The sequence below is a fragment of the Palaemon carinicauda genome, chromosome 1 (assembly GCF_036898095.1).
Source record: "Palaemon carinicauda isolate YSFRI2023 chromosome 1, ASM3689809v2, whole genome shotgun sequence".
Taxonomy (NCBI): Eukaryota; Metazoa; Arthropoda; class Malacostraca; order Decapoda; family Palaemonidae; genus Palaemon; species Palaemon carinicauda.
This window is the reverse complement of record NC_090725.1, coordinates 285,885,874-285,913,784: the sequence shown is the minus strand read 5'-3', so window position 1 is coordinate 285,913,784 and position 27,911 is coordinate 285,885,874. Positions and strand designations below refer to the sequence as shown.

The 27,911-nt window shown below is 50.1% G+C and overlaps 1 protein-coding gene across 1 annotated transcript in view; it reads left to right on the top strand.

Moving 5' to 3' along the window:
• The first annotated feature begins 3,495 nt into the window (after positions 1 to 3,495).
• The window catches only part of LOC137639468 (uro-adherence factor A-like), a 54,097-nt gene continuing 29,681 nt past the window's right edge, over positions 3,496 to 27,911 (top strand). Inside the window, exons 1-2 of the mRNA XM_068371742.1 lie at positions 3,496 to 3,734; positions 26,908 to 27,010. Of these exons, the coding sequence (XP_068227843.1) occupies positions 3,578 to 3,734; positions 26,908 to 27,010 (260 nt within the window). The 5' untranslated portion in view covers positions 3,496 to 3,577. The remainder of the gene's footprint in view (positions 3,735 to 26,907; positions 27,011 to 27,911) is intronic.

Sequence of the window (27,911 nt, the reverse complement as noted above, 5' to 3'; positions counted from 1 at the left end):
TGTCTTGGGGGGGGGGGGGTACTTGTAAGGACACCGATCCCTTCGTCGTCCAGAAAATCGACAAACTACTTATTTATTTGAATTCTCTGTTCGCCACACTGTGGTTTCCCATGTATATATATTCTGCTCTACCAGAGCTTCATTTTGACATATGTATCATTTCATAACATGTTTCTGTTAACCCATAATTCATGTATTTATAAGTGTAAGAAAACACATATATTTTGGCGGGCACTTCAATCTGATTTGGCGCCAGCGTCATCCTACCTTTCCGTCCGCACCTTGTAATATACTCCCGTGCACATTCGAATAAAGTATCAGTTGATCTTGGTGACGCTTGTCTCACTGTCCTTACAATATATATATATATATATATATATATATATATATATATATATATATATATATATATACTTGTTCTTCATCAAATTCTTTCTTCCATTTCCTGTATATTTCTAAACTTCTATACTTGCTTTGTTTTTTGAAGTTTTATTTACATTTTTTCTTCAGAATCCCAATCTATTGTTTTGGCTTTCATGTCTACCTTCGTCATTCTTCTCATTTGCCTTATATCTTTGTTAACTGTTTCCACCATCTCCCTTCTTTCTCTTGTATATGTCCAGGATTATAATTTCATATATATCTTTTCTTTCCCATTCAAGGTACACTGTTAAAAGTTTACATTAAAAACGGTAAAATCCTGGAATAAATGCTGCCAGGCCTTTACCGTTTTTAAAACGGATATCATGACGTAAAAGGGTGAAATTACCGTTACCAACACGTAAATGATAATTACAAAGTAGGATAAAAATTACGGGCGCTTGTATTTTACTGAAGTACGCCTGAGAGCAGTATATTTCTACGGAGAATTTTCGACTAAAATTACGTTTTTTTTTTCTTTTTTATAACAGTGTATCCTACTGTTAGCGTAATGCACCTTCCCAACTTTCACCCTTGGTTTCAGATACAATGCCTTTATCTCTCTCCTTGGGCTACTATTAGCAATGCTTTTAGTGATACAGTACCTAATTATTTTCCTATGTACCCCATTTTCTATACTTTTGTAGCTTCCCTATTACAATCTCTCTTAAGTTCATTATATTTAATCTATACAAAATTAGTGACAATTTAATATTTTTCAAAAACGTTTTTTTTTACTAGGAATATATTAGAGTTTTTTTCTTTAATTGTATATGTTAGATTTGCTAGTTTTTGGGCTTTTTCATTATTTTTTTCTTTCGTTTGAATATGTTCCTCTTTGTAAATTTTATCTTACACTGTTTTGATTCCTTCTTTGTGCTTTGGCTTATCATTCATATGGTATAGCAAAATGATTTTCTTTATTTCTAATCCATTTATACTATTAGCTGAATATTGCAGTTTGCAGTTTTTTAGTTTCCTGTCTCTCCAAGGCATCACCTAGAAAGAATATTGATCTTATGTCTACTATATCATTTCTAAAAACCCTTTCTTTCTCTTCTATTTCAACTTGAGCAGTTATGTTGAATCTGTGCTCCCTTGTTTTTATGCTACTAGTAATTTTCATTTCTTGCTCTATACCTTCCACTAAGTCAAAAATTGTTGTAACTCCCTGGTAAATGCTAACATTTGCTTTTACAATTTTCGTGATTATTCTGCATTTCAAAAATTGATTCAATACCTTAATTTTCACAGAGTGGAAATTTTTACCAAAATTTGTAGGCCTAGCAGTTACTACAAGGCGTTTCTTATTCCTGTGTTACGCATTGACACTTCAGCACTGTAGGATAAGGATATTATCTTCTGTTTTACCATCTCTTGTAAATTCAGCTTGGAATCCATTATCATCTATTCTTTTGTAATTTTCAATTTAATCTTTCATCATCTTCGTGAATATTTTACACAATATATTTTGGTAGGTTGGCCAAGGCACCAGCTATCCATTGAGATACTATCGCTTAGAGAAATTTTGGGTTCTTAAACTAGTCAGATAATACTAACTTGGATCCCTCTCTCGTTAGGAATCATTTCCCCTTTGTCTATACATAGCCTACACATAATAGTCTGGCATAATCTTCACACATTCTCCTACTTCCTCACACACCTAAAATCACTTAGGTTTTCTAAATTTCTTCTTCATTCATAAGATTAACTACTGCAATATAATTGTTCCGTGGCTACTTTTCTCTTGTCAATGGTAAAAGAGACTCTTTTAGCTATGGGAAGCAGCTCTTCTATGAGAAGGACACTCCGAAGTCAAACTATTGTTCTCTAGCTTCCAGTAATGCCACAGCCTCTGTAGGCTACAATGGTCTTCCACTGTCTTGGGTTATAGTCTTCTTGCTTGAGGGTACACTCAGACACACCATTCTATGTTTACGCATTTCTTCTCCCCCACTGAGCTATCTTCCCTGTTAGAGCCCTTGAGCTTATAGCATCCTGCTTTTCCAACTAAGGTTGTAGCTGATAATAATAATAATAATAATAATAATAATAATAATAATAATAATAATAATAATAATAATAATAATAATAATAATGATGATAATAATAATATCAAGTCTATTGGTCTTAGATCATTTGCAATTGGTCCCTTTTCTTTTCGATCAGTTTTGTCCTTTCTTTAATTTGTTTAGTTTTTTTTCCATAACTCTTTATTCTTGTCTCTTTTTAATTCGTTAATTTTTTTTCATATATTAATTTCCTACTTTACTAATTCTTGTACTGCTCTCCTCTTTGATCATATTTAAAAAAATTTATCAAGTAGTATTTCTTTAAAAAGTGTCTTGTTAAGTTTTTTTCCTTTAAAGCTATTTTCTTTCCTCTATTCACCTTATTTAATCGTAACTTCCTCAAATATTTTCATCTTGTGTACTTTGAGTAATTTATTGGCTACTACTTTTACTAACGTCATTTCCTTTTATTATATTTATTCACTTCATCTGTTCTGAAGTATTTCAATTAATTTCTTCCTATCTTTATTAGTGGATGTGTTTTGTTCTGTTCTATCTTGTATCTAAGTTCTATGCTGATAAGATTATTGTCAAGGAAATCAACGGTTGATTTTATCGTTATCTGATATAACTTCGTAGCTTTTAAATGTTTTGATTATAGTATTGCATTTGCTTGGCTGGGGCAGTTTTCTATCGATAATAAAATGTTATGCTCTGGTAGTTAAGATATGAAGACAATCTTAAGTCATAATCAAAATGAAAAAAATAATAAAACTTATTTATTGAGTATAAGAAAATTACATATGACGTTTCTTAAGATAAGATATATTGATAGTGGAAAAGAACAGTAAATATAATTTCGTAGCTCTTAAATAAATGTTTTGATCATAGTATTGTATTTGCGTGGTTGGGGCAGTTATCTATCAATAATAAAAAGTTTTGCTGTAGTAGTGAAGATATGAAGGCAATCTTAGGTCAAAATAAAAAGATAAAAAAAGGCTTATTTCTTGAATATAAGAAAAGTACAGATGACGTTTTTTTAAGATAAGATATATTGATAGAGGAATAGAATAGTAACGAACGGAACCACTTATTTGTTTACCAACTACAACAGCACCATCACGATTACAGGGAAACTTGTCGCAATGAGGATAAAAGTGGATTTTAGCGAATTTTTTGACGATGAACGGAAACTATCCGTAGTTAATGTGAACACAGAGGAATCAGTTACAGTTCACGATGTCTTGGAAAAAATTGTACGTTTATTTAAACTAACTACGTCAAGGAGGAGAAGTAAGAGAGGTGAGTTCGTCACAGGCTGTCTGGAAATTATTTTGATACAGTATATCTTGACAGTCCTATGGGCTGCTTTAGGTCATGTTTTAATATTTAACTCAAATAAAACCTCGATAAGGCTAATTTAAATCTAGGCAATCCCAGTTGGAGTGCCCTTCTAGGAAAGATAGACCTAAGGTTAGGTAAAGCCTAATCAAAGATTAACTTGCTGACGTCAAAGCTGTACTCCTGAAGTGGTTATAACATTTGATATTTGGTAGTTCGTAATGATATGTTTCTACAAGATTTTGGGTTTCTGTATGATAGCGATCCCCATTTGGAGTGAAACGGGGGATGTATGTATGATAGCGGCCACCTGCATGAATGATTACGGTTAACTTGGTATACGGCGGTGTAAGGGGGTAACACCCCCCCCCCGTTAGGTAAGTAGGATAAGGACATAGCTTATAAGTTAGGTTAGGGGGAAAGTTGGTTAGTTGATGTCCATTTTCAATTCACAAGGGAGGAACTGGCCGCTGACGTACAAAAGATCCTGAAACGGGTTACGAATCAAACAGGGTAAGCTAAGAGTACGGAAATTTAAGGGGGGGTCACAGGGGCACATTACGCTCCCCCCCATTAGGTAAGTAGGAAAAGAAAACGCTTGTATGTTAGGTTAGGTGATCTTGTGTAGAGGTTTTGCAGGAAAATGGTCACGTTTTGTAGTATAGCGGCCACGTTTTGTAGTACAGCAGCCACGTCTTGCAAACAACTAAAAAATGGGTAGAAAATTCCCATTTTCTGTGCATGATGAACTGGCTGTTGATATTTTAAAGGCTTCCAGGTTTTAAAACATTCTACTGGTAATCTATGGTGTTTTAGAAATACTTGCATGGGACAGGTATTTAGTTCTAGAGTTCCTTACCCTGCCCTGTTCTAAGGTTATTTGTAGTATGTTAAACTATGTTATATAATGACATTCTGGTCCTTTCATATACGAGTACATAGAAAATGGGAGTTTCCTTCCAATTTTCTTGGCATTCGTAAACCGTTGCCGTCATACTATAAAACATGAGTCCGTCTTTCTGCAAAACCTTTACACAAGAACACCACCTAACCTAACCCACGAGCCTTGTCCTTACCTACTTACCTAATCGGGTGCTAATGTCCCCCTGTGACCCCCTTAGACTGCTGTATTCTTAATTTACCCTGTGTTTGCTTTGCAATCCGCTTCCCTCCTAGGAAGGTAACACCATTATATTTTGTAAAGGAAATCTATTTTATTATTACTACTATTATTATTATTATTATTATTATTATTATTATTATTACTTGAGTTACAACCCTAGTAGGAAAAGCAGGATGCTATTAATCCTAAGGCTCCAACAGGGAAAATAGCCCAATGAGGAAAGAAAAGAAGAAAATAAACTAAAAGAATTAGTGAACAATTAAAATAAGATTTGTTCCGTAACTGAATACAAACCACGCTATTTACATGGGGTAATTACTTTGGCGACAGCCGATGACGAGCCATAAAGTTTTAACGAGGGTTTCCTACCCCACCGCTAGTTAGCGGGGGGTAGGGAGGGGTAGCTAGCTACCCCTCCCCCCTAACACACACTGGTGATTGATCCACTTTACTTTTGGCTCGGAGAGACGACAGACCTGTCAGCGCTCTCCTCTCTTTTGACTGCCATAATTTTTGTCTGCTTTTTCTTTCAGTGTTTGTGTGTGAAGTTGGCCTCTATTCTCCTTATGCGCACTTGCCCTGGACTTCCCGGCCGCCCTTGTGGGACCTTTATGTCGGCCGTGGAAACGGATCCTCACTCCTTATGCCCCCTGTGTATGGGCCAATGGTGTGATAGTTCTAATTTGTGCATTGAGTGTAGGGATTGGTCTACCTCCCAGTGGGAGAGGTTTGCACGGTGACTTAAGAAGAAGGCTAAGAGGGATATTTCTCCTTCCGAGGTTTCTCGGAAGAGAGAAAATCCTAAGTCTTCTTCTTCCGCCGCCCTTTCCTCCTCTGAAGTTTCCGCTCGGGCGGCCTCTTCCGAGAGGCCGGCGAGAGGTAGCGTAGACCGTAATGTTGATGTCATTAACCGATCCCGTGGTGAGGGAGAGGTAGTTGCCTACCATAGCGAGGCGGCTGCCCCTCCACCCTTGGAGGAGGTATTTGTTTCTAACAATGAACTTTTTCAGCTTTGGGCTTCCTTGGGGCTACAGGGTTCGCCCTACAAGGAAGCCTTGTTTGGTATGATCAAACGGGGTGCGGCTGCCGAACAATCGTCAACCTCAGCGGACATAGATCCTCTGTCTGTGGTTGACGTTGTTGTGTCGGAAACATCCCGTGGGTCTGACCAAACTCCTGTTCCTGTGGCTGCGGTAGCAGAAGGCTCTGTCTCCCCCTCCGAATATACTTCGAGGGAGGAGCTTAGTCCCACGGTCTCTCCTTCCGTTGAGACTCCCTCTCGGGGGAGTTCTCTGGTAGAGACGCCTCTTCGGAGGCCTATTGATGGCCAGCCTGCTGATCCCACGGCCCCTCGTGGGCGTATAAGGCGGAAGGCTCGCCCTCCCCTTCGCCGTAGAGGCCTTCCTTCCCTCTTCAAAGGGGTTAAGAGGCGCCTCTTTGGCTCGTCGTCACCACAGTCCTCTGCGGAGGAGACGACTCGCCGTTCTCCTGATCTTCCTGCTACCAACCTTGACCTCTCCAGGGATCGTTCGCGATCCCCGTCGGAGGATGGTCGTCCTTCGGGACAATGTGACCTGTCACCTCAACCATCTACATCTAAAGCTGCTGACGCGCTTTACGCGCCGGAGACTGCCACTGCGCAACCTCCTGAACTTTCGGGGTCTCAGGGACTTGAGCGCGCAACTGCGCCGCTCGCCCCTAAGCGTAAGGCTCCGCCTTCGCACCCTGCTGCTGTTGTTCTTGTTGTTCCTGACAAAGCGCCTCGGCGCTCACCCTTAGGCGTTCGCGCCACTGTTCCTGTTGCTCGCCAGGGTTCCCCTGCGCGCCCACACCCATTGGCGCCCCGTCGCCCTCCAGCAGTTCCTGAAGTAGTGCGCAAGCGCCCAACTGCGCAAACGCGCCCTGTTCCTGTTATAGCGCCGCCGCACTCTCCTGCACACTTGCGGCCAGTTCCTGATAAGGCGCCTGCGCGTCCACCGGTGCCCCAGCGGCCTCCAGCGCTCACGCGCCCTCCGGCACCTCGCCGGCTCCCTGTTCCTGTTTCACCGCGCGCGATCCAGGAGGTTCCTGAGTTGGCGCACAGGCGCCCACAGGTTCCCACGGACTCGTCGCGCCCTGCGGGGGAGAGACGCGATACGCGTCCCCGCGTGATTCCAGCTCCAGCGCTCACGCGCACCCCAACACGCCCACGTGCCGCTTTGGGCCCATCGCGCCCACCTAAGGAGGTTCGCGATACAAGGGAGGCTCGCGATACGAGAGAGGTTTGCGATGCGCGCCCGCGCACAGTTCCCGTTCCAGCACCAACGCGACCACGCGTTGCGACGACTCAGCTCGTCCCCCCAGAGGTTGCCAAGTCAGCGCACGGGCGCTCACGGCTGCCTCTGGAACCGTGCGAATCTACTACAGATACGATCGCGCCCGACGCGCCCCAATCGCATCCTGTTCCTGCTTCACGCCCCGTGCCTGTCTTTAAGACAGCGGTGGTGGCGCAACTAACTCCAGAGTGCCCTCACGCGGATCGCACCTCGCGACCTCCGAAGCAGCGAACCCCGATGCGACCTGTTCCTGATACGCGCTATGCGCGCCCACGATCGCCAGCGCATCTAGCGCTTGCACAGGCGAGTAAACCGGTCCAGCCAGACTGTCATCAAACCTCTCGTTCCCAGGTCGCTTGCGACCCTGCTCCCGCACTATCGCGCCCTCGGCCAGTCCTACCGGACACCCGCTCGGGCGCTCCTGTTATCGCTCGCCCTCCGGGACCGTACCAGGTCGCTGCGCGCCCGCCCGTTTGGCCGCCTCCTGTTCCAGCTCCTGATCGCTGCACGCCCACACCATCGCCCACTCGCGCTCGCGGGCATGTTCCCGCTCAGGCTACCGTGCGCCCCCACGGCCACGCTCCCGCTCTGTCTCTAGAGCGCCATCGCTCCTGACCATCCTCCTGCACACCATCGCGACCCCGCGCCCGCCCCCGCCCACGCGGGTTCGCGCGCGCGCGATTTTCCAGCTTCGCGCCCTTCTCTCGCGCGCGACCCTGATCTGGGCTCGTTGTACGAGCCCCAGCGCAATCGCCGACAGGCGGTTTCTTCCTTGTCGCGTTCCCCTCCCCGCAAGCGCAGACCAGCGCGCTCGCCAGAGGGGGAACGCTCCTCGGACAGGTCTAAGGATTCTTCTCTTACAGCCCTGCAGGCGAACCCTCGTGTGTCGACTCCTCCTAGGGATCCCTCGATCCCCTTCCTTTCAGAGGGAGTGTCTGACAGCGCTGCTGTCAGTCAGCAGCCCTGGTTCGACACCCTACTCAGAGCTCTTGTGCGGGCGATTAAGCCAACCCCCTGTGATTCGGGTCGCGAACCAGCGGCAGCTTCCTCCCCCCTGAAAAGGAAGAGAGGAGTCTCTCCCGTGGATCCTCCTCCGAGGCCTGTGCTGTCCCCGCGTAGATCCTTGCGCAAGGATCCTACTCCCCCTCAGACCTTCTCGCCCTCTCCTTCGGAGGAGGATTACCCCTCCTCAGGGGAGTCGGTTGAGCAGGAATACTCCCCCATCGCACCAATGGTGGATGTTCCTCCTCTTCCCGAGAGGTCTCCTCGTCCCGAGGTGGAGAAGGACTTGCCCCCTTCGCTTCTAGAGTCCTGCATCCCTCCCAGGAGGGAACCTAAGGACTCTAAGACAATTTCCAAATCGTCTACTAGGATCAGACAGGAACAGCCCAGAGCCGTCTAGGATGCCCACGTTTCCCCCCAGGAAGAGCCTCTGGGGTTCGGAGACTTTGCTGCAAGTTCGACAGGAGGCGAGCACCAGGAGTCAGAACACGCGTTCTGGCAAGTCCTGACTCTCATGAGGAACCTTAATGGGATTCCAGACCTGAGGTCCCACCTCGTGAGGGTAAGGACACGGTCCTGGATAGCGTCTACGGCACTCAGAAGCCCTCTAGAGCCAGCGCAGCATTGCCCTGGTCCCAAGGGATGAAGAGCGCCAGAGACAAGATCGAGGGCCAGCTCGCGGAGCTTGCCTCCTCCAGCAGATCCAGTGCCGGAAATAAGCTCCTCCCACCTCCTCGTGTCCATCAGAGGAGGTACTTTGAAATCCTTGAGGAGTCTTCGCTGAGCCTTCCCTTACATCACTCCGTGGAAGGACTCACAGGGGGAGTCCCTCTTGAGGGCTCTCCAACTGGCACGTATCCTTCTCACCCACTGAGATCCAGAGCCAGGAGAAGGTCATCAAGTGCGCTATGCAAGCCACTTCATGGCTCGACATCTGGCTGGGGTCTCTGGGCATCCTGGTGCGGTCCGAGGATCTCTCCAAGGAAAGCACCAGGAAAGCGCTGGAAACTTTTCTCCTCTCGGGCACTCGGACCATCGAGTTCCTGTCCCACCAAGTCTCGAGCTTGTGGGCCAACACGATCCTCAAATGCAGGGACGCTGTTGCCGAGAGGTTCCACCTTAAGGTTCCCAGCGCCGAGTCGAGCAGGCTTAGACACTCTTCCGTCCTCGGTAAGAGCTTGTTTGAGCCTGAGGACGTGGAGCTCTCTGCCGAGAGGTGGAGGAAATCCAACCAGGATTCCCTCATCCATAGGGCCCTGACATCGAGGCCCTATAAGCCTCCAGCGGTTCAGCAGCCCCGTCCCGTCAAGGATACGAAGAAGACTTCCGTAGCAGCGAAGCCCAAGGTGTCTAAGCCCTTCCCTGCCAAGGGCAGGAGGGGAAAGAAGCCCTCCAGGGGAGGCAAGAACCCTAGAGGCTCCGGCCGAGGCCGGAAGCGCTAGGGTTGGCCTCCCCCCCCCGTGTCCACCAGTGGGGGGATGCCTGCAGAGTTGCGCAGCAAGGTGACAGCAACTCGGGGTGGATGCTTGGACGGTCTCCGTGATATCCCTAGGGTATCGCGTCCCGTTCACAGCATCTCTCCCTCCCCTGACAGCGAATCCAGTGTCGTTGAGCTCTTTTGCCATGGGATCGGCAAAAGGGCAGGTCTTTCGGGCCGAAGTCCAGACCATGTTGGAGAAGGACGCTCTCCAGGAGGTTGTGGACGGGTCCCCAGGCTTCTACAGTCGACTCTTTCTTGTGAGAAAGGCGTCTGGAGGCTGGAGACCAGTCATCGACCTCTCGACACTGAACGGGATTGTCAAGCAGACTCCGTTCAGTATGGAGACGGCAGACACGGTCAGACTTGCAGTGAGACCACGAGACTTCATGTGCACACTGGATCTGAAGGACGCGTACTTCCAGATCCCAATCCATCCGTCTTCAAGGAAGTACCTGAGATTTTGCTTAGACAACAAGATCTACCAGTTCAAGGTGCTGTGTTTCGGTCTCTCCACAGCGCCTTAGGTGTTCACCAGAGTCTTCACCATCATCTCTTCGTGGGCTCACAGGATCGGCATCCGTCTCCTTCGTTACCTGGACGACTGGCTGATCCTGGCAGACTCGGACGCATCCCTTCTTCGCCACCGAGACAAGCTCCTCGAAGTTTGCCAGGATCTGGGGATCGTGGTAAACCTCGAGAAGTCCTCTCTGCAGCCCTCTCAGAAACTGGTATATCTAGGCATGGTCATAGACACCAATCTCCACAAAGCCTTCCCATCAGACGAAAGGATGGCAAGGCTGAGGAAGGTCGCGAGACCTTTCCTCAATCGAGAAGAACTCCTAGCCCAATCGTGGCTTCGTCTCCTCGGCCACCTCTCCTCCCTGACCTGTCTCGTTCCCAACGGTCGCTTCAGGAAGAGATCCCTCCAGTGGCGACTCAAGTCCCGGTGGAGTGAAGGCCACGACTCCCCGGACACTTTGATCCCTATGGGTCCTCCGGTCCACCGGATCTCCGGTGGTGGGTGGCAGACGAGAATCTACGAAAGGGAGTGGATCTTCTCGTCCCTCTCCCAGATTTGATGCTGTTCTCGGACGCAGGACCTCAGGCCTGTGGTCAGAATCAGAAAAGTACCTTCACATAAACCTGCTAGAAATGAAGGCCGTGTTCCTGGCACTTCAGAAGTTCCACCAAGTCCTGGTGGGCCACTCCGTGGTGGTGATGAGCGACAACACCACGGTGGTGGCTTACATCAACAAGCAGGGAGGTACCTTTTCGGAACAGCTGTCCCATCTTGCAGTAGAGATCCTGAGATGGTCCGAAGCCCACTCGATATCACTTGCGGCTCGCTTCATTCCAGGCAAGAGGAATGTGCTCGCCGACAGTCTGAGCAGAGCGATGCAGATAGTGAGTACCGAGTGGTCTTTGGATCCTCGGATAGCCAACAAAGTCCTGACTTTGTGGGGTTCCCCGACTGTGGACCTGTTCGCTACAGCGTTGAACACCAAGCTTCCGCTGTACTGCTCCCCAGTCCCGGACCCCAAGGCCATCTGGCAAGATGCCTTCCAACAACGGGGGGACAACGTCGACGTGTACGCCTTTCCCCCGTTCTGTCTGATGAGGAGGGTCCTCAACAAGAACAGAACATTGGTCAATCTCTCGATGACCTTGATAGCTCCGCTATGGCATCACGCAGAGTGGTTTCCGGACCTTCTGCAGCTCCTCACGGAGATCCCGAGGGTGCTCCCTCCACGTCACGAGCTACTCAAGCAACCACACTCCAACATCTTCCACAAAGCCGTAGCTTTGCTTCGACTTCACGCCTGGAGACTATCCAGCATCTCCTCAAAGAGAGAGGATTTTCGCAACAAGTTGCGGAAAGGATGTCTGGCCACCTGCGCAGGTCATCCGCAGGAGTCTACCAGGCGAAGTGGCGAGTTTTCTGTGGTTGGTGTCGTGGAAGGGGTATCTCTCCCCTCGATGCCACTTTACCAGCATTAGCGGAGTTCCTTGTGTATCTGCGGTAAGAAATGCGCCTTTCAGTCTCGGCAGTGAAAGGCTATCGCTCAGCCTTAAGTCTTGCCTTCAGGCTCAAAGGAATGGACATTTCCTCCTCATACGGAGTTACGAACTTACCTGCCCTCAGTCGAAAGTGAGACCTCCTCCTTGGAACGTGGTTCGGGTCCTCAGGTCTCTTAAGAGGCCTCCCTACGAACCATTACGCCAGGCTTCTGATTGCCACCTTACCTGGAAGACGGTGTTCCTGCTAGCTTTGGCCTCGGCCAAGCTAGTCAGCGAACTGCATGGTCTCTCGTACGACGTCGCCCATTCAAGGGGATGGGGGGAGGTAACGTTCGGCTTCGTCCCTGAGTTTGTTGCTAAGACTCAGAACCCGGGAGTGCCGGACCCTAGGTTCGACTCTTTCCAGGTCTCGAGTCTTCGTTCTGTAACAGATGACCCAGGCCATCTCCTACTGTGCCCAGTCAGGAGTCTGAGGTTGTATCTTAAAAGAACAGCTGCAGTCCGCCCCCAGGTGCGAGCCTTGTTTGTTAGCACCGGGGAAACGAAGAGGAGGGTCAACAGGAATACCATCTCGGCCTGGATCCGCAATGTGATCCACCTGGCCTTGAGTTCTGACCCTCCTCCATCACGGCGCCCTAGGGCGCATGATGTCAGGGGCGTGGCTACGTCCCTGGCCTTCAAGAAGAACTTTTCGGTGACGCAGGTCCTGCAAGCTGGGGTGTGGAAGCGTCAGACCAACTTCACGGCCCACTACCTGCAAGACGTGACACACAGAAGGCTCGATACGATTTCTATCGGCCCTGTGGTGGCTGCACAACAGCTGGTCTAACCTCAGGCTCCTAATTGGACAAGTAGCAGAGGGTTGAGGGCATTGTTACCCGGTTTTAGTCTGTGTGAATGAAAAGATCTGTCTGGCCCTTTTCTTTTCTTCATCCTCTCCTCCCTTGGAGAAAAACAGCATCCTGGGTCCTTTGCACAGCTGACCTCGAACCTCTGCAGGTAAACCATGCTTCCTTGTGTTCTTAGTATTAGGTTGTAATACTGTCATGTCCCCATACCCTGACGAGGGGGTATTGGGTAGTCCTAGCCTAGATATCCTTCTAAAGAACTCCAGGTCAACTTCCTAGGACATGTCACTGCTCACCTTCACACACAACTTACGTAGGCCGCAGCAGCCCCTCAGCTGTCTGCGAGGCGCAGGGGCCCCAACCCTTGAGTTGCTTTATGAACTCGGGTTCGGGGCCCCCGGGCAAGCCAAAGCCAGTATGGCAGGGGACTTACCTCCCTTCCTAAGGGTTAAGTCACCCTATGTAAATAGCGTGGTCTGTATTCAGTTACGGAACAAATGACAAATTCGTAGATAATTTGTATTTTTCCTAACGATACAAACCTTAGCTATTTACAGTTATGTGCCCGCCAGCCCTGTCCCCCAAGATAAGTCCTACCTCTAAGTAAATTGGATCAATCACCGGTGTGTGTGAGGGAGGAGGGGTAGCTAGCTACCCCTCCCTACCCCTCGCTAACTAGCGCTGGGGTAGGAAACCCTCGTTAAAACTTTATGGCTCGTCATCGGCTGTCGCCAAAGTAATTACCCCATGTAAATAGCTAAGGTTTGTATCGTTAGGAAAAATACAAATTATCTATGAATTTGTCATATTTTACAAACAGAAACAACTCTAAACCAAATCTTAAATACACAAATGATTTAAACTAAAAAAAAAAAAGAAAAAAATGAAAAAAATAAGATAGTGTGCCTGAGTGTACCCTCAAGCAAGAGAACTCTATCCTAAGACAATGCAAGACCATGATACAGAGGCTATTGCACTACCCATGACTAGAGAACAATGGTTGGATTTTGGAGTGTCCTCCTAAAAGAGTTTTGTTCCGTAACTGAAATATAAACCACGCTATTTACATGGGGTAATTACTTCTGCGTAGCTGAATGACGAGCCATAAAAGTTTTAACGAGGGTTTACTACCCCGCCGCTAGTTTGCGGGGGGTAGGGAGGGGTAGCTAGCTACCCCCCCCCCCCCTCACACACACCGGTGAATGCTTCACTTTACTTTTGGCTCGGGAAGAGAACAGACCTGTCTGCGCTCTCCCTCGCTTTGACTGCTATAATTAATCTGTTTTTTTGCTTTTTCTCTTTCGCAGTGTGCTTGAAGTTGGCCTCTACTGATAATGCTTACTTGCCCTGGACTTCCCGGCCGCCCTTGTGGGACCTTTATGTCGGCGGTCGACACTGATCCCCATACCTTATGTCCTCACTGTAGGGGCCAGCGGTGTGATAGTGACAATGTATGTATTGAATATAGGGAGTGGTCTACCTCACAGTGGGAGAGGTTTGCCCGGCGCCGTAAGAAGAAGGCCAAAAGGGATCTTTCTCCTTCAGAGGCTTCTCTGAAGAGAGAAAATTCCAAGACTTCTTCTTCCGTTGCCCTTTCCTCCTCCGAAGCTCCCCCTCGAGCGGTCTCTTCCGAGAGGCTGGCGAGTGGTAGCGTAGACCGTACTGCTGTTGACCGATCCTGGGGTGCGGGAGAGGTAGTTGCCTCCCATAGCGAGGCGGCTGCCCCTCCTCCCCCGGAGGAGGATTTTATGTCTAACCATGATTTGTTTCAGCTTTGGGCTTCCTTGGGGCTGCAGGGTTCGCTCTCCAAGGAAGCCCTGTTTGACATGATCAAACTGGGTGCAGCCGTCAAACAATCGCCAACTACAGCGGAGATAGATCCTCTGTCTGTGGTTTATGTTGTTGTGGGTCTAGCCAAACCCCCATTCCTGTGGCTGAGGTAGCTGACGGCTTAGATTCTCCCTCCGAACACTCTTCAAGGGAGGATCTAAGTCCCACGGTCTCTCCTGGCGGTGAATCTCCCCCTTGGGGGAGTTAACTTACAGAGAGTCCTCTTCGGAGGCCCATCGATGGTCAGCTTGCTGATCCCACGGCCCCACGTGGGCGTATAAGGCGGAAGGCTCGTCCTCCCCTTCGCCGTAGAGGCCTTCCTTCCCCTTTCAAGGGAGTTAAGAGGTGCCTCTTCGGCTCGTCGTCACCACAGTCCTCTGCGGAGGAGACGACTCGCCGTTCACCAGTCCGGCCAGCTACCAACCTAGACCTCTCTGGGGATCGTTCGCGATCACCTTCGGACGATGGTTGTCCTTCGAGACATAGTGACCAGTCTCCCAGACCATCTACATCCAGTGTTCCTGATGCGCGTGACGTGCCACCTGATACTGCCGCTGCGAAGTCTTTGGGCCCTACGGGGCTGAAGGGTCTTGAGTGCAAAAGTGCGCCTCTTGCCCTCAAGCACCAGGTTCCTCCTGTACGTTCTCCTGTTGCTGTCGCTGCTGTGCCTGCCGTTGCCGCTGTTCCTGACTTAGCGCCATGGCGCTCACCCTTACGCGTTCGCGCCACCGTTCCTGCTACGCGCCAGGGTCCCTCTGCGCGCCTACTCCTTTCTGCGCCCCGGTGCCCTCCAGCAGTTCCTGATACAGCGCTCCAGCGCTCACCTGCGCACACGCGGCGACCTGCGCTCACGCACCCACCGGCACCCTGGCATTCCCCCGGTTCCTGCCTCGTCGCGCGCGGTCCAGGAGGCTCCTTCGCTGGCGCACAGGCGCCCACAGGCTCCTCCGGACTTGTTGCGCCCGTCTGGAGAGACACGCGACACGCGCCCAAGCGCGGTTCCAGCTCCAGCGCTCACCAACGCTCCAACGCGCTACGACATCCCAGCGCGTCGCCCAGGAGGCTCCCAAGTTAGTGCACGGGCGCTCACGGCCGCCCCTGGGCTCTCCTTCCAGACCGCGCGAGCTTGCACATGCTGCAACCGCGCAGGACGCCCCGGTTACGCGCCCTGTTCCTGTCTTCAAGGCGCCCAATGTAACCCTCCAGCGTACACCTGAGCGCCCTCATCCAACTGCGTGGCCGCCGCAGCAGCGCACCCCTGTACGACCACATCCTGATGCGCGCCATGCGTGCCCACGATCGCCGGCGCGTCCAGCGCGCCCACAGGCGAGCATGCCGGTTCTATCGGACCAGCGCCAACGTCCGCGCCAACGCCCCATCCCTGCCGCTCGCGATCCTGCACCAGCGCTCACGCGCCCTCGCCCAGTTCTTCCGGACACGCGCTCAGGCGCCCCCGTTATCTTGCGCCCTCCGGGGCCGCATCAGGTCGCTGCGCGCCCGCGCGTTAGACTGCCTCCCGTGCCAGCTCCTGCGCGCCACACGCCCTCGCCATCGCCTACGTGCTCTCGCGACCACGTGCCCGCACCAGCTGCTGCGCGCTCACGCGCCCGCTCAATCACCAGCGCGCAATCACTCCCTCGCTCCTGTATCCTCGCCTGCGCGCCACCGCCCCCGCCCCCGCCCCCGCCCCCGCCCCCGCCCCCGCCCCCCGCCCCCGCCCACGCGGATACGCGCGCGTGCGTGAGATTCCTGTATCGCGCGAGCTCTTCACGCGCGACCCTGACCAGGGCCCGGTACATGAGCCCCAGCGCGAGCGCCGTCAGACAGACAGGTCTTCGTTTCGTTCCCCTACCCATAAGCGCAGAGGAAATGTGCTTTTCAGTCTCGGCAGTGAAAGGCTATCGCTCACCCTTAAGTCTTGCCTTCAGGCTCAAAGGAATGGACATTTCCTCCTCGCTGGAACTGTCTCTTCTCATACGGAGTTACGAACTTACCTGCCCTCAGTCGGAAGTGAGACCTCCTCCATGGAACGTAGTTCAAGTTCTCAGGTCTCTTAAGAGACCTCCCTACGAACCATTACGCCAGGCTTCTGATCGCCACCTTACCTGGAAGACGGTTTTCCTGCTAGCTTTGGCCTCGACCAAGCGAGTCAGTGAGCTTCATGGTCTCTCGTACGACATCGCCCATTCAAGGGGATGGGGGGAGGTAACGTTCAGCTTCGTCCCTGAATTTGTTGCCAAGACTCAGAACCCGGGAGTGCCGAACCCAAGGTTCGACTCCTTCCGGGTTTCGAGTCTCCGTTCTGTAACAGATGACCCAGGCCATCTCCTACTGTGCCCAGTTTGGAGTCTGAGGTTGTATCACTAAAGAACAGCTGCAGTTCGTCCTCAAGTGCGAGCTTTGTTCGAGAGCACAGGGGAGACGAAGAGGAAGGTCACCAGGAATACCATCTCGGCCTGGATTCGCAGGGTAATACATCTGGCCTTGAATCCTGACCCTCCTCCGTCACGTCGCCCTAGAGCGCATGACGTTAGGGGCGTGGCTACGTCCCTGGCCTTCAAGAAGAACTTTTCAGTGACGCAGGTCCTTCAAGCTGGGGTGTGGAAGCGTCAGATCACCTTCACGGCCCACTACCTGCAAGACGTGACAAACAGGAGGCTCGATACGTTTTCTATCGGCCCTGTGGTGGCTGCACAACAGCTGGTCTAACCTCAGGCTCCTTATTGAACAAGTAGCAGAAGGTTGAGGGCATTGTTACCCGGTTTTAGTCTGCGTGAATGAAAAGATCTGCCTGGCTCTTATTCTTTTCTTCATCCTCTCCTCCCTTGGAGAAAGCAGCATCCTGGGTTCCTTGCACAGCTGACCTCGAACCTCTGCAGGTAAGCCATGCTCCCTTGTGTTCCTAGTATTAAGATGTACTACTGTCTTGTCCCCATACCCTGACGAGGGGGTATTGGGAGAGTCCTAGCCTAGATTTCCATCTGAAGAACTCCAGGTCAACTTCCTAGGATGAGTCACTTCCCACCTTCACACACAGCTTACATAGGCCGTAGCAGTTTCACAGCTGTCAGCGAGGAGCAGGGACCCCCTTACCTCTTGAGTTCCTACACACTCGAGTTCGGGGTCCCCGGGCAAGCCAAAGCCAGTATGGCAGGGTACTTACCACCCTTCCTAAGGGTTAAGTCACCCCATGTAAATAGCGTGGTTTGTATTTCCGTTACGGAACAAATGACAAATTCGTAGATAATTTGTATTTTTCCCAACTATACAAACCTTAGCTATTTACACATATGTGCCCGCCAGCCCTGTCCCCCAAGATAAGTCCTACCTCTAAGTAAAGTGAAGCATTCATAAGTGTGTGTGAAGGGGGGGGGGGTGTTAGCTAGCTACCCCTCCCTACCCCTCGTTAAAACTTTTATGGCTCGTCATTCAGCTCCGCCAAAGTAATTACCCCATGTAAATAGCTAAGGTTTGTATAGTTAGGAAAAATACAAATTATCTACGAATTTGTCATCTTTATTGTAAGGCAGCCACAGGAAAAGAGGCTAGAGGGAAACCAGAAGCTCTACTTTGCTTTTGTTTATCTAGAGAAAGCTTCTGATAGAATACCAAGAGAAGTGATATTTTGGTGCTAGAGGATGAGGAAAGTTCTGAAGTTGGTTAGAATGGTAGAGATGATGTATAAAAGAACAAGGACTAAAGTACAGTATTAACAGCTGTTGGGGCAACAGAAACCTTTGAAGTAAATGTTAGCATTAATCCCATTTGTTCCGTAACCGAAATACAAACCACGCTATTTACATAGGGTATTACTTTCGGTGTAGCTGAAATAACGAGCCATTAGATTTTTAACGAGGGTTAACTACCCTCTCGCTAGTTAGCGAGGAGGTAGGGGAGAGGTAGCTAGCTACCCCTCCCCCCTCATACACCGGTGAACTGATTCACTTCGCTTTTGGCTCGGACGGCGAGCAGACGTTTCTGTTCCCGCCCTCGCATGGCAGCCATTATTGTTTTGTCTTTACTTAATTACTTACTTTTCTTATACTTGATATATATATAAACATTCTTTGTGTTTATGTATATATTTGAGTATAGAAATCAGTAAGTTTCCCTTTCAGTGTTTGTGCTGTGTGTGTAGTGTACGACAACGTCACCGTGTAGTTCCAGGCCACCTCGGTGACATTTCGTGGGTCGCGATCTCTCCTTGGTCCTTCGGTCCTTCCTTTGGCTTCCGATTATCGGGCGACGTGGGGAATAGTCATCGCTGGACTTTATTTAATCTGTTTTCTCCGCTGTTCCTCCTTCCCTACGGGGAACTTGGTCTATCAGCGAAGGGAACATGGGAGTTTAGTTTGACTACGGTCTCTCTCTCTCTTGAGGTCGTTCACCCTTTTACTACTACTACGTATTACGGTAGCTTCCTTCCCGTTGCGGGTTGAGTTGCTACTCCGTTTATTTTGTCTCAATTATTTTTTACGGAATCTAATTGTATTTGTTTACTTTTCAGCTTCCGTGTAGAACGCTTCCCTTCGGGGTTCATTCGTTCTTTCTATTAGTGAACATTCCTTTTTGGATTACATAATTATAATTGTTATAATTCTGTTTTTGTTACAGTTCTCCGCCTTCCCCCCTTCCCCATGAGTGGCATGGGGGAGGAGGGCACATACCTGTTGTGTAATTCTTATGTTCTTTTCCCTCGGGGTTTCTCTTCAGAGTTTCCCCGGGGGAATGAATGTTAACTAATTATTTATTTTCACAGGTAACGATCTAGTTTTTCGTTTGCCTAATGTGACAATGAAGCAGAGCTGTCCTGGTGGGCCTGGGGAGTCTGCTGTTGCTGCCTCCCCTATAGGACTTCGTCATGGGCGTGTTCCCTTCTCCTAGAAGTTCTCCCGTGACAACTGGCAGCTCTTTAGTTTATCTTAGAACGCTCAGGAGGTTCGCCTCCATGGATGGGTACTTTCCTTCCGAGGGAAGTTCCCTTCCCAGGTATGAGTTTTTTTCCCCTTCAGGGGGGGAATTTCTCTTACCTTAATAATTCCTGATTTGTTCCTGGTCCTTGGGCGTTTGCTCTTGGTGCTGAGCGACCGTTTTTGTAACCTTGCTCAAGGGGCTGAGCGGTTGCAAGTTCGGACCATGGAATTCATGCGACTATGCTCTTGGTGCTGAGCGGTCACACTTGCAGTTACGCTCAAGGGGCTGAGCAGCTGCGGGAGCTCCTCTTCGGAGGATTGTTCTTTTCAGGTCAGCTTGCTGATCCAACGGCCCTAAGGGGCGCCATCACCAGTTCTTCTTGTCTCTTCTACGAAGTGCTCACCTCTCTCGTTCGCGAGAGGGGTCACTCTTTGAGACTCCTCTTCGGAGGACTCCTGCTGTTGTTGCTGATGTTGCTGTAGGCTCAGTTCCCCCATCCGAACATCCTTCGAGGGGGCAGCTGAGTCCAACGGTCTCTCCTGCGAGTGATTCTCCCCTTTGGGGGAGTTCACTACAGAGACTCCTCTTCGGAGGACTGATGATGGTGCTCCTGTCAGTGGTCGTCTTCATCTTCACCTCCGACGTTCCTCGCAGAGGATCCTCCTTGACGAGAACAAATGCAGCTGCTTCGCTGGTCCTTCGGCAGATCGTTCGCGATCTCCGACTCCTGCCAGACCTTCTTGTCTTCATCTCCGTTCCTGGACGCAGATGCGCAGTGGGCGCCAACGCACCTCGGTGTCCAACGGGCACCAGTCCCTACGGGGCAAAAGGGCTTGTTCCACAATGTGGGTAAGTCCCTTAAGGGCCAGGTTTTTACCTGCTCGCCCTCTATCTTCTGCGCGCTCGCTCGCAGTAGCGCGCAAGCGCTCGCCTGCTGTGGACCAGTCTTCTGCTGAATTAACATTCCTGCGATCCAGCGATCTCCTGTAGCTGTGTCTCGCCGTAGATCTGATCGCCAGCGCTCACCTGCGCGCCAGCGCTCACCTGTGCTTCTGAGACTTTCTGTGTGCCAGCTCTCTTTAGCTCGCCAGCGCACATCTGCGCTCCCTTTCTTGCTACGCGCCATGTGCGCCAATGGTCTTCTGATCGGCCACGATCTCCTGCTCGCCAGCGCGCATCTGCGCTCCCCTTCCTGATGTGCGCAATGCGCGCCAACGTTCGCCCACGCGCCCATGATCTCCGGATCTGGGCGCAGGCAAGGAGATTGTTCTTTCGCTAAACGCCCACGATCGCCTGCTCGCCAGCGCACATCTGCGCGCCCTTTCCTGATGTGCGCAATGTGCTCCAACGTTCGCCACGCGCCTACGATCTACCGAATCTGGGCGCAGGTAAGAGATTCTTGTTTCGCCTTCTCGCCGACGATCTCCTGCGCTTCCTCAGAGCTCGCCCACGTGCAAGCCATCGTCTGCGCACCTTCACAGGTGCGCACTTCCAGACTTGATTTAGTCTCTGCGCGCCCACGAGAAGTCTCCTGTGCCCGCCCACGAGCGTTCGCCCTCGCGCGCAACCTCACCATCTGGTTCTTCAACCTCGCTGATATCTTCTGGCCGCGCAACCGCGCGCCAACGATCTCCTACGCGCCAGCGATCTTCTAGCGACCACGCGATTCTTCGCCTGCGCGCTAGCGTTTTCAACGCGCCATCGCTCGCCAACTCGCCATTGCCCGCCAATGAGCCATCGCTTGCCAAAATGCGCCATCGCTCGCCTACGCGCCATTGGTCTCCCGACCGCCAGCGCTCGCCTTTACAACCGCGCTTGCCCTCACCTGCATGCCCACGCGCACTTTCGCCTGCGCGCCCACTCGCCCAATCGCCCGCACGCGGGCGCACCCACGTTCGCCCGCGCGCGAACCAACGATTTTACCATCGCGCGAGCGCCAGGGCGATTTCGACCGCGATTCCCGTCGGGTTTCGCAACATGGGCAACCTGGCGAGTCTTCTGGAGCGCGTACTTCCAGATCACGATCTTCACCCCATAAACGCAGAGCATGACACGTGCAAGAGCAGGAAGAATCTTCAGAGAGGTCTGGGCAATATTCTTCTCTGTCTTTTCAGGCAGGCCCCATCATCTCTACTCCTCAGGATCGTTCAATTCCCTTCCCTCCAGCGGGAATCGCTGACACTGCATCTGTCAGCCGTCAGCAGAGGAGGTACTTCGAGATCATGGGGGAGCCTGGTTTAGCTCTTCCTCTCCACCATTTCATGGAAGGGGCTTACCAGGGAAATTTTTTCTCTCGAGAAACTCTCCGCCCGGCAGGTGACATTCTCGACTTTGGAGATCTTAAGCCAGGAGAAAGCCGCAAAGTGTGCCATGCGGGCCACTCCGTGGCTGGTCGTCTGGCTTGGATCCCTGGGCATCTTGTTGTGATCCGAGAATTTATCCAAGGAGAGCTCCAGGAACGTCATGGAAACTTTCCTCCTCTCGGGCACGAGCACCATCGTTTCTAGCTCAGCAAGTTTCGAACTTGTGGGCAAACTCGATGTTGAAGCATTGAGATGCAGTGACTGGGAGGTTCCTCTCGGAAGTCCCAACCATGGATGTCGGCAAACTCAGGCACTCTTCCATCCTGGGAAAGAGCTTGTTTTGAACCCAAGGACGGGGAACGAACAGCTGAGAGGTGGAGAAAGTCGAATCACGATTCGCTCCTCCAAAGGCTCCTGCATCCAGACCCTACAAGCCTCCAGCGCCTCAACAACAACAGCCTCGTCAGTCTAGGACATGGGAACCGGCCCCGGCAGCTAAGACAAGGTGTCTAAATAGCACCCCCCTCCTGTCAGAGTCAAGAAGGGCGGGAAGTCCTCCTGGGGAGGCAATAATCCCAGAGGGAGCGGCTGAGGCTGCAAACGTTAGGATTGGCAACCCCCCTGCACGGTCCCCAGTGGGGGGATGCCTGGGGTTGCGCATTCAGGTGGCAGCAACTCGGGACCAATTCCTGCACGATCTCTGTGATCAGCCAAGGATATCGCGTCCCGTTTTTAATATCTCTACCTCCACTGACAGCGAATCCAGTGTCGCTGAGCTCCTATGCCATGGGATCGGTAAAGGGCTAACCCTTCGGGCAGAAGTCGAGACCATGCTCTAGAAGGATGCTCGCCGGAAGGTCATCGACGGCTCCCCCCCCCCGGCTTTTTCAGTCGACTCTCTTGTAGAAAGTGTCTAAAGGCTGGAGACCTGTCATCGACCTCTCAGCCCTGAACAAGTTTGTCGAACAAACTTCGTTCAGCGTGGAACAGGAGAATCGATCAGTCTTGTAGTGAGACCACAAGACTTCATGTGCACACTGGATCTGAAGGACATGTATTTCCAGATCTCAATCCATCCGTCTTCCAGGAAGTACTTGAAATTCAGCCTAGACAATAAGATATACCAGTTCAAGGTGCTGTGTTTCGATTTCTCCACAGCTCCGCAGGTGTTCACCAGAATGTTCACCCTGATATCTTCATGGCCACACAGGAGTGGCATCCGTCTCCTTCGCTTTCTGGATGTCTGGCTACCCAGGCTATCTCGGAATCAACCCTTCTTCGACACCGAGATAAGCCTCTGGGACTTTGCCAAGATCTAGGGATCATGGTAATTCTCAAGAAGCCTTCTCTGCTTCCATCTCAACAACTGGGATATCTAGGCATGATATTAGACTCCAATCTCCAAGCCTTCCCATCAGATGACAGGATAGCAAGGCTGAGGAGAATCGCAGAACCTTTCCTCTGACGAGGAGAGCTTCCAGCCCAATATTGGTTACGCCTCCTAGGTCACCCTTCCTCCTTGACCCGTCTAGTTCCAAATGGCCGCCCCAGGATGAGATCCCTGCATTGGCGGCCCAAGTCCCGGGGGAATCAAGACAATGATTCCTCGGACATTCTGGTCCCTTTGGGACCTGCAGAACGTATGGACCTGCAGTGGTAGTTGACCTACGGAAACCTTGCAAGGGAATGGATCTTTTCGTCCCTCCCCCGCATTTGATGCTGTTCTCGGACTCGTCAAAGAAAGGGGGGGGGGCCCACGTTCTGAATCAGGCCTATGGTCAGAACCAGAAGGGTACCTCCACATCAATCTGCTAGATATGAAGGGTGTATTCTGGCCCTTCAACAGCTCCAACAGACCCGGGCGAGTCACTCCGTGAGCGACAACGCCACGGTAGTGGCTTATTTCAACAAGCAGGGAGGTGCCTTTTCATAACAGCTTTCTCATCCTTCAGTAGAGATACTGAGATGAACCGAAGTCCACTCGATACCCTATCGGCTCACTTCATTCCGGGCAAAGGAATGTGCTCTTCGTCAGTCTGAGCAGAGCCTCACAGATAGAGAGTACCGAGTGGTCTTCGGCCCCCCCCTCGTAGCCAACCAGTCCTGACCTTGTGGACCTGTTCGCGACAGCCTTGAATTTCAAGCTACCGCTGTACTACTCCCCAGTCCCAGACCCCAAGGCTCTCTGGCAAGATGCCTTCCTACAACGGTGGGACAACATCGACGTCTACGTCTTCTCACCGTTCTGTCTGTTGAGAAGGGGGCTCAACGAGACCAGAACATCGGTCAACCTGTCGATGACTCTGATAGCTCCGCTGCGGCATCATGCAGAACGGTTCCCGGACCTTCTGCATCCCCTGACGGAACTCCCGAGAGAGCTTTCCCCATGACACGAGCTACTCAAACAACCACACTGCAACAGCTACCACAAGCCGTAGCATCGCTTCGGCTTCACGCCTGGAGACTATCCAGCACCTCCTCCTCACAGAGAGAGGCGTCCCGCAACAAGTTGCGGAGTGGATGTCTCGACACCTGCGAAAGTCATCCGCAGGGGTCTACCAGGCGAAGTGGAGAGTCTTCTGTGGTTGGTGTCGTGGGAGAGGTACCTCTCCCCTTGATGCCTCTTTTCCATCAAATAACGGAGTTATTGTTTAGCGGCGGGAGGAAATGCGACTTTCGCTCTCGGCGGTGAAAGCCTATCGCTCAGCCTTAAGCCTGGCCTTCAGGCTGGAAGGAATAGATATTTCCTCCCCGCTGGATCTTTCTTCGCTCATACGAAGCTACGAACTTACCTGCCCCCAGTTGGAAGTGAGACCTCCTCCATGGAACATGGTTCAGGCTTTTAAGAGATCTCCTTACGAACCATTACGCCAGGCTTCTATCGTCACCTGTCTTGGAAGACGGTGCTTCTGCTCGCTCTGGCCTCGGCCAAGCGTGTCAGCGATCTTCATGGTCTCTCGTACGACGTCACCCATTCAAGAGGATAGGGGGAGGTAACGTTCAGGTTCGTCCCTGAGTTGGTTACTAGACTCAAAATCTTGGAGTCCCGGACCTTCGGTTCGACTCCTTCAGGATTTTGAGTCTCCGTTCTGTAACAGATGAACCAGACCTTCTCCTACTAGGCCCAGCAAGGAGTCGGAGGGGTTATCTTAAAGAACAGCTGCAGTTCGTCCTCACGTGCAAGCCCTGTTTGGAAGCACAGGAAGGACGGAGAGGAGGGTCACCAAGAATGCCTTTTCAGCCTGGATTCAAAGGGTCATCCATCACGCCCTGAATCCAGACCCTCCTCCGTCACGTCGCCTTAGAGCACACGATGTCAGATACATCGCAACGTCCCTGGCCTTCAAGAGGAACTACTCTGTGATGCAGGTGCTACAAGCTGGAGTCTGGAAGCGTCAAACGACCTTCACAGCCCACTACCTGCAGGACGTGACCCACAGGAGCCGCAATACGTTTTCTATCGCCCTTTGGTGGCTACACAACAGCTGGTCTAACCTCAGGCTCCTTATTGGACAGGTAGCAGAAGGTTGAGGGCATTGTTACCCGGTTTTAGACTGCATGAATGGAAGAAGTATGTCTGGCCCTTACTTCTTTCTTCATCCTCCCCTCTCCTGGGGAAAGCAGCATCCTGGGTTCTCTGCATAGCTGACCTCAAACCTCTGCAGGTAAACCATGCTTCATTGTGTTCCTAGTATTAAGATAATACTGTCGCGTCCCCCATACCCTGACGAGGTGGTATTGGGAACGTCCTAGCCTAGAATTCCAGCTAAAGGACTTCAGGTCGACTTCCTAGGGCGGTTCACACTTCTTCCTTCACACACAAGCTTATGTAGGCCGCACGTACTTGCGTGGTGCAGGGACTCTTTTTCTCAAAGTGCTGCTCACTCGGATTCTGAGTCCCCGGGTAAAGCCAAAGCCAGTAGGCTGGGGACTTTCCACCCTTCCTAAGGGGTAAGTCACCCTATGTAAATAGCGTGGTTTGTATTTCAGTTACGGAACAAATTACAAATTCGGAGATAATTTGTATTTTTCCTAACCATACAAACCTTATCTATTTACACATATTTGCCCGCCAGCCCTGTTCCCCAAGGCAAGTCCTACCTCTAAGCGAAGTGAATCAGTTCACCGGTGTGTGAGGGGGGAGGGGTAGCTAGCTACCCTCGTTAAAAATCTAATGGCTCGTCATTTCAGCTACGCCGAAAGTAATACCCCATGTAAATAGCTAAGGTTTGTATGGTTAGGAATAATACAAATTATCTCCGAATTTGTCATTTTTATTTGTGGTGATCATGGAGGTGCTAAGCGAAGAGATCAGAAATGAAGAGTTGTGGGAGTTGCTAGATGCAGATGATTTGGCGATTACCACTGAAAATGAGGAAGACTTGCAGAGAAGGGTTGCAGAGTGGCAAGAGACTTTGGAGAAAGGTGGCTTGAGAGTTAAAGTGGATAAGACTGAAACAGTGGTAAGCAGTAAGGAAGGTAGGTACAGGATAGCTATACATGAAAGTAGATACTCAGTTATAAGACAGGTGGAACAATTCAGATACTTGGGATCTACTATAAGTCAGGAGGGAGGATGTAAGGCTGAAGTTGAGAGTAGGATAAAAGCAGCCTTGGGGAGGTGAAGGGAGGTAGCGGGAGTGGTATGTGATAAGAAAATGCCAATCAAGTTGAAAGTCAGGATCTATAGCACAATAATAAAACCAGTGGTACTGTATGGATCGGAAACATGGGCTTCAAGACAAAACAAGGAAGCAAAGCTTGAGAGAACAGAGATGAGAATGCTGAGGTGGATTATGGGAATATCATTGCTTGAAAGATTGGAAAATGATGAAATAAAAAGAATGTCTGGCATAGTGAAGATTACAGAGATGATAAGAGTGTCACGACAGAGATGGTGGGCACGCATTTTGGATGAATGGTGGGGCGAGAGTGAGGAGGGCTTAGGAAGAACCTGTTAGGGGGAGAAGATCGAAAGGGAGGCAGAGAATTAGATGGTGAGATGAGGTGAAAGAGGATATAGGGAGAAAAGGTTTGATAGAAGGCATTGGAGAAGGCGCAGCAGGCAACCAACCCCTTAATGTAGGTATAATGGTGAGAAAAGTTTTTTAGCACTAGCCAAGAAAAGCATGTTTTAAAAACAACCATGAAGCTATAAAATATGGGAAATGTAGATTCGAAATTTATTTTTTAAAATTTCCCTATGGGAATTATAGTGCTGTATTTTATTTGACCATTTATGAAATTAGATGCAGGAATATTACTTTGGAAAGATATTCATGGTGTTGTTTACTTTTCAGGGGTATCGGCTGATGATAAACCTGAATATGGGTTATTTGAAGAAGGTTTTTACATTCCCCCAGAAGAGACATCAACTGTTCTTCAAGAAATTGGAATACTCAAGTAAGTACTTTTTAATTCCATTACAGCACACTTTTACTGTACAATAAGGATATTTCCCTTTGTTAGACAATGCTTACGGATATTGTATGTACTGTATATCTTAAATCTTTATACACATCTAGAAGAGATAAATGCTTCTTTCAATTTACAAATTATCATGTCCCCAGTTCAGGTAAGACCTCTCTTCATCATGGAATTTTCCTGGCTTGGATGTTTGTTGTTACACGTAATACAAACCTTCGACCGTTAATAGGAGTATGATTTCAGTGAAGCTTGAACACCCATTCAAGCTTTTAAAGAGGTAGTATTAGCAGCTGGCGGGTGGCGGGAGGCAGTTATGCTACCTACCTGAATCTTTAGGAAGAACCTTTTAGTAGCGCTAGTCCTGAAGGTAGGAATCTGGTCTAACAGGCAACCTTTTCTGTCCACTACCCATGAGAGTTTACCTACCTAAAAGATTACCTAAAAGTTCAAAGGTCACTCATGAATGGTAGAGGTAAGGTACTATGACATTGCCTTAGCTAGAAGAACAATGCCCTACCTATAGACTGACGTTACAGTCAGGCCCAACACTTAGCGAGGGTTAGGTAAGAAAGACAAGTGTGAAAAGAGAGATTTGGCATATATTTGGTGCCCTAGGGGGTGATAACTCCTAACCTAACCTAACAACTCCCTACCAATTGCCTACGCTTGGATGATTTAACTCACCAAGTACTACCTAATACTGTTTTTACTGTACTTGGTTTCTATCACAGTATAAGTAGTTTGTAATTAGATGAGTACATATCAGTAAGTGTACAGTACTTGTGCACACATATACACTACACACTGGATATGGTAAGGCTACATTACAGTGCGTAACACTGCAGTAGTCGTTTCCTTGGCCGGAACTATAATTTTA